This window comes from Polypterus senegalus, chromosome 18 (assembly GCF_016835505.1).
Source record: "Polypterus senegalus isolate Bchr_013 chromosome 18, ASM1683550v1, whole genome shotgun sequence".
Taxonomy (NCBI): Eukaryota; Metazoa; Chordata; class Cladistia; order Polypteriformes; family Polypteridae; genus Polypterus; species Polypterus senegalus.
In genome coordinates, this window is record NC_053171.1 from 29,515,912 (window position 1) to 29,528,144 (window position 12,233).

General features: G+C 38.7%; 1 protein-coding gene across 2 annotated transcripts in view; it reads left to right on the forward strand.

The window, feature by feature from the left end:
• LOC120518331 (exocyst complex component 3-like protein 4) overlaps positions 1–12,233 on the forward strand; it is a 107,152-nt gene that overhangs the window by 5,962 nt on the left and 88,957 nt on the right. Inside the window, exons 1-2 of one of the 2 annotated variants that reach the window (XM_039741071.1) lie at positions 7–96; positions 8,869–9,258. In XM_039741071.1, the coding sequence (XP_039597005.1) occupies positions 8,895–9,258 (364 nt within the window). In that variant the 5' untranslated portion in view covers positions 7–96; positions 8,869–8,894. Of the gene's footprint in view, positions 1–6; positions 97–8,868; positions 9,259–12,233 lie in introns of those variants that run through there. The other variant, XM_039741072.1, reaches the window with a different exon arrangement.

A 12,233-nucleotide genomic window follows, 5' to 3' on the forward strand; every position in this document is an offset into this window, starting at 1 on the left:
ACGTTGCAGAAAGTCGCGTCAGCTTTTCCGCCCAGTGGGTGTATCTTTTGTGATGTTATTACTTTCGTTAAGACGCTTGGTGAGCCCCGGAAACAGGTGAGTGAGTTGATGTTCTGTTACCCCGCCGCGTCCAGTGCGCGCAAAGCGAAGGGTAACCAGGACAAACCTCGCGCGTGGCCCGTGGAAGACTCACGTGTGTCGACGCCGCTCAGGGGTGACTGCACTTTTATTATAGACAGACAGACACAAAGTGCAGAGAAAGTGAAAATGAGTAAAGGTGGCGCAACGTGAAAAGGTGTCTCGAGCGCTTGGCTTTTGTTAGGTTTGTGTGGCTGATGCGCAGTCCTTTGTAAATTCACGATAGTGGGGATCACCGCGACGAGGGGCCAAACGAGTGACGGGGCCCCCAGATAAGTGAAAGGTAACGAAAAAGACTAAAAGAGACGACGGTTGTACGTAGAGGTTAGAGGGAAGGCAAATAAAATTTAGATGAAGGTCACATTCGCACTTCATGGAGAGACGGTGAAAGGTCCTTTAAAATTTAACAACGTTAAAGCAAACCAAATTAGTTTTTCTACGCATAAACATGTTTACGCGCAACGTAATTCCAAAGCTTTAAGCAATATATTATAAACAAAAAACTTGAAATACATACTGTAAGTATTAAATTTAGACTAAACCCTTTCGAAAGTGAAACATTAAAAATAAAGGTGCAGTATTTGTCATAATAATCGCCTGCCTTTTATAGAATATAATTAACTCTGATCCAAGATCCCGCTTTTCATTTTATGAATTATCTTATGTAAGCAGGAGTTCATATCAGGAAATTCCAATAAAGTTAATTGATAGATTGTTTAAGGGAGGAGAAATTTGGTGAGTGGAGTTGGGAGATAGAAAAAAAAGAAGTGTTTTTGTGTAGCTCAGTGCGGTATGTCCACATTTGTGTTCTTAAAGAAATAAATATAACTGGCAAATAGTCCACAAAACTGGGATGGCCATCTCTTTGTGCCTTTCCACACATCGAAGACTCAGTCGGCTACGCTACCGTGGTCGCCAGCAAGACAAAAAGAACCGACGCCGAATTCTGGTAAGGAGAGTAGTGGACTCTTAACACTCGCTCTTACACTTACTACACTGGGGCTTGGTAAACGACCGATTTCACAATTTTGGTGCAACCGATTCCGTCTGTAAATTGACACTGTTTGAAAGCAATGATATTTTCGCAGTTTTTACGCCACATTGTAGAAAATCACATTGACGACCATAGTCCTGCTATGTGTTTTTTTGTAGCCTGGAGAACAAACCTTTTTGCTGTACTCCAGGTGAAGCCTCCCTCATGCATTGTATATATAACCACGCTTGACTTGTACAAAACACATCATGCTATGTAATCTAATGCCCTATAGCCTTCTTAATGGCTTCTGTACATTGTCTGGATGTAGATAGTGGCGAGTCCTCCATGACAATACCTTCTTCTCACTAGGTGCACTTTCAATTTTTAGGTCTACCATAGTGTGTTCAAATCTAATATTTCTACTGTGTTTAATAGTTTTATGTATATTTAGTACATAGTTTAATAGTTTTATGTATATTTAATTTTATCTGCCACAAATCGGACCAAGCTTGTATAAGCTAATGAAAGACTTAGTTAAATGGTGCGATTCAAGTCACTTACATGTGAACACCAGCAAGACCAAGGAACTGGTGGTGGATTTTAGGAGGCCCAGGCCCCTCATGGACCCTGTGATCATCAGAGGAGACTGTGGATACAGACCTATAAATACCTGGGAGTGCAGCTGGATGTCAAATTGGACTGGTCTGCCAATACTGATGCTCTGTGTAAGAAAGGACAGAGCCGACTATACTTCCTTAGAAGGTTGGCATCCTTCAACATCTGCAATAAGATGGTGCAGATGTTCTACCAGGCGGTTGTGGCAAGTGCCCTCTTCTACCCGGTGGTGTGCTGTGGAGGCAGCATAAAGAAGGACGTCTCACGCCTGGACAAACTTGTTAGGAAGGCAGGCTGTATTGTAGGAATAAAGCTGGACAGTTTGACATCTGTGGCAGAGCGACGGGCACTAAGCAAACTCCTGTCAATCATGAAGAATCCACTGCATCCACTAAACAGTGTCATCTCCAGGCAGAGGAGCAGCTTCAGCAGCAGACTGCTGTCATTGTCCTGCTCCACTGACAGACTGAGGAGATCATTCCTCCCCCACACTATGCGACTCTTCAATTCCACCTGGGGGAGTAAATGCTAACATTATTCATAGTTATTGTCTTTTTTTTTGTATCAGTATACTGCTGTTGGATTATGTGAATTTCCCCTTGGGATTAATAAAGTATCTATCTATCTATCTATCTATCTATCTATCTATCTATCTATCTATCTATCTATCTATCTATCTATCTATCTATCTATCTATCTACTGTCCAAAGCCCTGTGTAATGATTTGACTAATTCTAGATTATATGGCAACACACTTAGTTTGGTATCATCTGCAGACTTCACGTGTTTCCTATTTATCTTGCTAATCAGATCATTTATATCCATCCGTCCATTATCCAACGTGCTATATCCTAACTACAGGGTCACGGGGTCTGCTGGACCCAATCCCAGCCAACACAGGGCGCAAGGCAGGAAGCAAACCCAGCCCACCGCAGGGCAGATCATTCATATATCAGATATATATATATATATATATATATATATATATATATATATATATATATATATATATATATAAATATATAAACATTGACGGTTCTGCCACTGACCACTGGACAGTGCCACTTTTAACATCACCTGATTCTTATAAGGCTCTTTGCACCATAACCATTTGCCTGCAGTATTTTAGACACTTTCTATCTACACACTTCTTTAGTTTGATGCCCTACCTCTCATGTGGGACCTTATCAAATGCATTCTCAAAAACAAGATAAACCCAAACTGTTCCTGGAGTTGCATTTAAATAATTTGTTTGGTTAGCAAAATAATATTTTAATATCAAGATTCTTATAATAAAAAGAAAATGTAATCAGACCATAAAGTTTGTGCGATGGAAGTATTTCACAAATTTATTCCAGGAATTCTATTCAAATTCCTTTGCTTTACACATTCAAATTTACAACCCAGAAACCTTGGTCAAAATAATGAGATTTGTTAATTAACATCCATTCACATACAGTATGTGTGTTTATCGTTATAATAGTAACATATTTTATTCCATATGTGTACCAAGGATCCCATCCATCCATTTTCTAACCCGCTGAATCCGAATACAGGGTCACGGGGGTCTGCTGGAGCCAATCCCAGCCAACACAGGGCATAAGGCAGGAACCAATCCTGGGCAGGGTGCCAACCCACTGCAGGACACACACAAACACGGGCCAATTTAGAATCGCCAATCCACCTAACCTGCATGTCTTTGGATTGTGGGAGGAAACCCACGCAGACACGGGGAGAACATGCAAACTCCACGCAGGGAGGACCCGGGAAGCGAACCCGGGTCTCCTAACTGCGAGGCAGCAGCGCTACCACTGCACCACCGTGCCGCCCGGTACTTAAGGATTCTCTACAAATTAAATTTGAGAATAAAAAAAAAAAAAGCAGCATGCTATACAAACTAAAAATAAAATATGTATTAAAAAATTAAAGCAAAAGTCTTATCTGTAAAATGTAAGTTATGAGTTGTCCTTTAAAAGATGTTGTGCAAACACATTTTCAGAATGGTAATACATTCCAGAACTTTGATCTGTAACATTAAATGGTCAGTCATCTGTGCAGAGAATCCTGGAGGGCATGTCTAAAATTGTGGGAATTCGATGTCTAGTCATAAAACTGAAAACTGGGCAGAACCAGACATAACTCCTCTGTAGCTTCCATCCATCCATTATCCAACCCGCTATATCCTAACTACAGGGTCACGGGGATCTGCTGGAGCCAATCCCAGCCAACACAGGAAACAAACCCCGGGCAGGGCGCCAGCCCACTGCAGGGCACACACACCCACTAGGGACAATTTAGAATCGTCAATGCACCTAACCTGCATGTCTTTGGACTGTGGGAGGAAACCGGAGTGCCCAGAGAACACCCACACAGACTTGGGGATAACATGCAAACTCCACGCAAGGAGGACCCGAGAAGCGAACCCAGGTTTATTTTAAAGATTTTTATAATTCCTGCTAATGTTAGAACAATATTGATGTGAGATCTTTTTTTTAAATATTTTAGAAAAAATAAAATAAATTGTTAAATTGTGTGGCATGTGAAGTTATGCAAAGCAGTGAAAGGGTGTATCCAGCAGAGGGTGCATGCTCATTGGGAATGTGTTCTTTTTAGAAATGCAATTCATAGCTTGAACCTGTTTATATACCCCTACAGTAACCATGATGGAACTACTAAGACAAGAGAAAGAATGTACAAAAGAAAGGATATGTATTTAAATTATTTTAAAATGTAGCTTTTGCTTCTAATATACATTGCAGTATAGACCTTATACATACAAAACACCTGAAGAGAAGCCGTTGGAACTGTGCAGATGTCATTCAGTTCTTCTGTGGGGGTTGTTGATGATTGAAGTTCCATTCAGTAGAGAGCAGGAAGTATTCTTCTTAGCATCACATCTGTGCTGTAGGCTTCTGGCTAAAGGCTTCCTGACAAACCTTTAATATCCACATGTTTAGTATACTCAGTGAGCTATTTGTGATCTATACCAGGTATGGATAACTACCTACTGACCTGATGGCATATAGATCAGGCTCTCTAAGATCCCAGTGTACCACCTTCTTTCCCTGTCTGCACACAGTACACCTGTCTCAATCCCTAACCACCGTTTACAGCCCTTGCTACATTTGTTACAGAGACTTTTCTACATTTTTTTAGTTAAAAAGGTGAATGTATGCTAACATAATTAGTTATTTTTCATTTCTGGTTACATTTGGCCCCTTAATATTTATGGTTTGTGATCAGTTTTGATGAGTCCCCCTACAAAGAAGTAGGTATTAAGTTTCTATCTCTTAATATTACAATAATTCCATAATTTTCAGATTATGAAAATCTATATCCTCTTCAGTTTCCCTATGGGATATTTCATTAAGCTTTGGTTTACAGTTGAACACATATTGTTTTTGTGGACAATCAGCACTCTTCTACCTTTTAGCCCCTCTTTTAACAATTTAAAATCATTATGCCTGATTCTCTAAACATTTCTTGTTCAACCAAGTGGTTATAGATCTTTTTTTACTTGTGACATTCTTCATGGCCATACACAGTAGATTTCTCCAGAACAGATTATTAGATGAAGTGGCAAGAGATATTTCACAGGAGCTGAACAGTCTAATTGCAGTTATAGAGAGGTGAACTGAAGATAAACACATGGTGACATTTTAAACAGCAGAAGAACACTTCATATTCTGCAGCCTGTTCAGCAGTCAGTCATGAGAGTTTGTGCATCCAACAGTTTTCACCTCATTTTTCACTTCAGTGGGCAAAGTCTACAAACACTTTGCTTAATTCCACTTATGTCTACAGAACTTTTTCATGTGCCATTGAAGTTCATTTGATTGCTACTAGCTGGGCTTACAGTATTCTTGCAGAATCTTCTATCTTCTTTACACTATAGTTCTCCTACCTGGGATGTAGTCTGACAACTGTCACTACCAATGTGCAGAATGGGGTGTGATGACTGTGAATTATGGGCAGAGTTAAACAACTGGACCCATGTTTAGCTGAGCCCCATTCTACAAACTCCACTGAGAGGAAGTTACTTTTTTACACAGTTTAATTGCCAAAGGAGAACTTTATATTTGCACTCGCACACGAAAAAGTGGGTTTTTAAGAAACCAGGCTTCTGCTTTAACCAGGTTACTCACCTTATGCTGGTTTTGTGTGTGCACATAAACACACTTGTAGTTCCAATGTGGTTGAGGGCACGGCTGTGCTGTATAATTCTCTTGTTTCCCATTCGAAATTGGCTCCTGTCTTTTTTTCCTATCAGATGGAACAATGCTGTGACCTCTTTTGAGCTTGTAATGCAAAGGCAAGTTTAAAAAAGTTTGATAGATCAGCCTCATTTTTACGGTTTCAAGGATACAGTCATCATTTGGTATAGCTTGAGCAGGAGTTTTTATTTCGTGGCTGAAAAATGTTTTTATTATGATAGATATACAATGGAACCACAGGTCACGACCATAATTCATTCCAAAACTCTGGTCGTAACCCGATTTGGTTGTGACCCGAACTAATTTCCCCCATAGGATTGTATGTAAATACAATTAATCTGTTCCAAACTGTACGAACTGTATGTAAATATTTTTTCTTTAAAGATTTTTAAGCACAAAAATGGTTAATTATACCATAGAATGCCCAGTGTAATAGTAAACTAAATGTAAAAACAATGAATAACACTGAAACAAACACCCAGGCTCCCTGCTCAGCTGCACGCGAGCCTGCACTCTCTCTCTCTCTCTCAGCTGCATGTGAGCCTACGCGCGCTCTCTCTCTCTCTCTCTCTCTCTCTCCCTCTCCCTCCTCTCCCTCTCCCTTTCTCTCTCTCTCTCAGCTGCACGCAAGCCTTCATGCTATCTCTTTCTCTCTCTCTCTCTCTTCTGCACAGGCTTTCTCCTCCTGCTTCCTGCCTTCTCCTGCAACCTCCTGTTCTTTCCTGTTCTCTTCTTTTTCCCTTTAGCCGACTCGCGCTTCTGTTTATGAAGAGGACGTGGTAGTCGTGGTAATCAGCAGTTCCTGGGAACAATTACGGATGCGGATCGCTTCTCACCTGTGCACTTAGGTGAGAAATGCCCACATCACGAACTCCTCAGGAACCGCTTCAGCCACACACTACCACGCCCCCTCGCTAAGCCGTGAGTGCGGTGATTATTTATTAAAACTGGCCTTTTTGACGGGAGCTGTGGACCTGCTATATTACAGGAGGAAGCTGGGGTGAGAGGAGATTACAGTTTGGAGGAAGAGTCCCTCTGTGTGATGCACCGAGAACAATGTACAGTACAGGGAGAGACTGAAAACGCGTGGAAATCATCCGCGCGTAGGAACCGGAAGGGAAACTGGCTTGTTCGTCACCCGAATGTGTGGTCGTGAACAGATGCAAAAGTTTGGCAAACTTTTTGGTCGTAACCCGATTTGTACGTGTTCAGAGACTTTCGTGAGCCGAGGTTCCAAAACAAATGTGCTGCTGATCAGGAAAAGTGGGCTTTGAAGATGGATGGTTGGATGGAAGGATGAATGTTATTAAGTGACTAATAATTCATTTTTTCTCAAGAACATATGTGTCAGAAGTATTAAGTACAATTCTTTAATCCCACAAAAACGTACCCATCACTTACAATTTATTCAAAATTCTGCTTCCAGGATAATAACCTGCTGTTCTAAATCCACTGAACATACTACACCTATTCTCTCTCAACTTCACTGGCTCCCTGTTAACTACAGAATACAATACTTAATACCGCTCTTAAAATTTAAAGCTCTCCACAGCCTCACTGATCTCCTACAGACTGACACTCATCTCGCTCACTCTGATTCTCATTTGTAGCTGTACTTTCTGTACCACACATCAGACTGTGCTATGGGAGCTCGAGCGTCTCTCATAGTGCTCCTCAACTTGAGAATTCTTTTCTCTCTCATATACATCAGCTCGATTCAATAACACATTTTAAAACTACCCTCAAAACTTATCTTTTCAAACTGGCATACCAATTGTGAATTTTGCATTGTTACTGCCAGTTATCTTCGTTTGTTTGCTAATTATTGCTGTTTGATTGAGAGCGACGGTGGACACGGAAGTAGGATTAGAGATGGCGGGCGGGGCACTGTCGTGTGTATCCCAAGGTCTTAGAGTTGGTGGGCGGGGCTGTGTGAGTTGGCGGGCGTGGCTCTCTGTCTTGCATGCGTTCTCTGTCTTGCTTGCGCTCACTGTCTTGCGTGCCCTTAGTGAATTATATATATAAAGAAAGGATATGAAACTTTAATAATGTAATAGTGTGCAGTGTGCAGATTAATCAGTCCTAATTGCAAAATTGATTGGTAGTACCAACCTACTGTATTTGCACAATTTCACACTATATAAAATTGCAGGTTTTTTTTAAAAGGTTGGTTACAAATGCTGGTTAGAGTTGTGGTATGAAAATGCAATGGAGTGAGGATTGCAAAACTAAATGAACAATTAAAGAGATGCTGATGAAAATCAAATATAAGAAATCTTATAATACTATGTCAGTAGTACTAGGGTGTTGTACTGTGTTAGCCATTATGAATGTAGTAAGAATTATAGCAAAATAACACCTTTTATTGGTTAACTTAATAGATTACAATATGCATTCGAGTCAACTCAGGCCCCTTCTACATCTTGCCAATCATTTTAGTTAGCCAATAAAGGGTGTCATTTTGCTGTAATTCTCACTATAATACTATGGTAAAGGAAAAATAGAGGATGGAAGAAAAAAATGAATTATTATATGTAGTATCTTAATTGTGAAAGTGAAATACAAGTATTTCTTGAAATGACAAGAAGGTGAAAAGACTGAAAAATGATACTTTTGGCTTTATATACAAAGACATCGAATTTAACACTTAAGAGTGGTGATGGAATGGCTTGTTGGTACATTTTGACTTAACATCTTACAATCATTTGTGAAAGGTAAATGAAAAATACGTTGTTTAAATGTAAAAATTCAAATGATTTTGAAGGTTTAAATTTCAAGGAATTATCCATTATTAATTTAGTTTTTTGCAGGGTCACTGAAAGTAAAATATTTTTTATAAACTAAACTGGCATGCATTGATGATACAGATACCTTGCTGAAATTTCTTTTGAATTTTCATTTTTATATTTATTTCTTATTTTTCAGATTAATTGTATGAAACTGCTGGCCCAATGGAAAATTCTATAAATAATGAGGATACACCTATGAATAACTCTGGATTCCAGAATAATATGGACAATTTTAAGAGTACTCCTGGCAAGGCAACTGAAAATGGAACTACCACAACCAAAAGTACCATGAAAGGAATTAGAAAAGTTTTGTCATTTGGAGGTTGGGACAATAAAAAACCCTCATCTGAAGCTGCTAATGGGTCAAGAAGTCCAGAAGAACATGTTCCCTTGACTAGAGTTAGCATGGGCAGGTCAAGTATGAATTCTATCCGTTCTTTTGTGAAGAAATCAAAAGAAGAAAAAGACAAACAGGAAACCTTTACCGCAGAAAAACAAGTACGTGAAGAGAAAGATGCAGACACAGGTGAGGCTAGAAAATGTACAGTAACAGTATTTTTTCTGTCTTTGGACTAGTCTCGTTAGGGATATTGAAATAGACATGCAAAGGTTTTATTCTGTGCTTAATGTGTTTTGATTAGTTAAACACAAAAATATGATTTTATTTATGTATTTAATTATTTAAGAAACAAGACATAATAAAAATACACAACCCAATCAAATCAATCAATCAATCAACATTTATTTATATAGCACATATTCATACAAAAAAATGGAGCTCAAAGTGCTTTACAAAATGAATAGAAAAATAGAAGACACAATAAAAAATAAAAATAAGTCAACATTAATTAACATAGAATAAGTAAGGTCCGATGACCAGGGTAGACAGAAAAAACAAAAAAAAACTCCAAGAGCTGGAGAAAAAATAAAATCTGTAGGGTTCCAGACCAAGAGACCGCCCAGTCCCCTCTGGGCAATCTACCTAACATAAATCAAACAGTCCTCTTTGTATTTAGGGTTTTCATGGAAGGACCTGATGATGGTGGTCACGTAGACTTCTGGCTTTCAGTCCATCAATGTTGGTGCATCATGATGCTTTGAGTAGGCGCCACCACCACAAAAAAACGGAAAAAGAAACAGAAGAGAGAGTTGGGGTCAGTACGGATTTTAGAGCCACTATGAATAGTCATTGTGATGAATTGAACATACAGAGTATCAGTATTAAGTTAAAGTGAAGTTATGAGAAGGCCATGTTAAAGTAATGTGTTTTCAGCAGTTTTTTAAAGTGCTCTACTGTATCAGCCTGGCGAATTCCTATTGGCAGGCTATTCCAGATTTTAGGTGCATAACAGCAGAAGGCCGCCTCACCACTTCTTTTAAGTTTAGCTTTTGGAATTATAAGGAGACACTCATTTGAAGATCTAAGGTTACGATTTGGAATATAACGTGTCAGGCATTCCGATATATAAGATGGAGCGAGATTATTTAAGGCTTTATAAACCATAAGCAGTATTTTAAAGTCAATCCTGAATGACACAGGCAACCAGTGTAGTGACATCAAAACTGGAGAAATGTGTTCGGATTTTCTTTTCCCAGTTAGGATTCTAGCAGCTGCATTCTGCATTCGTTGCAAGTGATTTATGTCTTTTTTGGGTAGTCCTGAGAGGAGTGCGTTACAGTAATCTAGTCTACTGAAAACAAAAGCGTGAATTAATTTCTCAGCATCTTTCAATGATATAAGAGGTCTTACTTTTGCTATGTTTCTTAAGTGAAAAAATGCTGTCCTAGTGGTCTGATGAATATGCGATTTAAAATTGGAGGTGGAGGGTTTCAGTTGAGAGATTATACTATGTAATTCAGGTAAATCTATCCTGGTAAAAGCATTTAATTTGTTTATAATGGAGTACCGGGCTTTGGAGGTTCTGCAGTGTTGGGGAGATATACTATGTTATCTCTAATATCATTAATTTTTTGATTGAAAAATACAGCAATGTTCTCACAGGTTTCACTGGAAGTATTCTGGGGGCATTCCTTTGTGTTACCTGGGTTTAACAGACGATCAATTGTAGAAAATAAGACTCTGGGATTACTAGCATTGTTATTTATAATATTAGAGAAATAGCAGCACCTCTCAAGACGGACAGTGTTATTGTATTCTGTTATTTTAGCCTTCAATATCTCATAATGGATAGTTAGTTTAGTTTTCCTCCATTTACGCTCAGCTCTACGACATGTTCTTTTTAAATCAGACACTTTTTGGGTCTTCCATGGAATAACAATACTAGAAGATTTTTTAACTGTCTTTTCAGGTGCAACTATGTCAACAGCAGCTCTTACTTTAGAATTAAAGTTTTCCACTTTACTATTTACATTATCCTCGCTATTATAGTTGGCACTATAAACGGACTGATTGCTTAGAATAGTTGTAAGCTTTAAAGCTGCTGATGAGTCAAAGAAGCGTTTTTTAACAAAATGCTTCTCATGAGTGTTTTCTATCTTTATTTCTATATTAAATAGTAGAAGGAAATGGTCTGATAGACCGATATCAATGACCTGCTTTATATCAACTTTAAGTCCTTTAGTAATCACTAAGTCTAACGTATGACCTGCTTTATGTGTAGGCTGATTTACGAGCTGCCTCAAATCAAAAGAGTCCAGGAGGTTCATGAATTCCTTTACCTTTTGGTCACACTGATTGTCGACATGAAAGTTAAAGTCGCCGACTATTAAGAGTGTCATAGTTTGTAATTAAAATTGACATTAAGTCAGAGAATTCCTCAAGGAAAGACGCGTTATATTTAGGAGGTCTATACACGGATAATACTAGAACGTGAGAATCTCCATGAATAACAACGGCGAGATACTCAAAGGACTTAAATTTACCAAAACTAACATCTTTACATTTTAATCGCTCGAGTAAATGTTTGCCAATCCGCCCCCTTTTCCCTGGCGGTCTGCACGAGTAAAACTGTAATCCGAGGCAGATTCGATTAAAACAGCTGCGCCATTTGAGTTAAGCCATGTTTCATTTAGTGCAATAAAATCAATCTTTCTATCACTAATAAGATCGTTTATAAAAAATGTCTTGTTAGTTAAAGCTCTAACATTTAATAGTGCCATATTTAATGTTTCTGAAGGGCAGAGCTGAATTTTATGCGTGTTATTGGTAATCGAACAAAAATTAAGTTATTTTTGTTAACGCCGCTGTGTGTACTTTTTATGTAATCTACAATCCGTTTTTATAGTCTTAATGCAGTGTTGATCTGAAGTAGTAATTTTAATTAAATTATTGGTGTTTATGCCGCACTGCCTAGATTTTTACGTGCATTAAGATTTGTTATTAGATTATTAATGTTGTGCACTTTAACGGAAGACTCTGTTAAGCCATTATGTCCTATCAAAGCAGTAGCATTACGTAAGGGGTTAAAAGTAGAAGTAGACAGTCAAGATAGACGAATTACCTTAGCGATGTTTTCGGAGAGGACCCGGGCGCCAAATCTA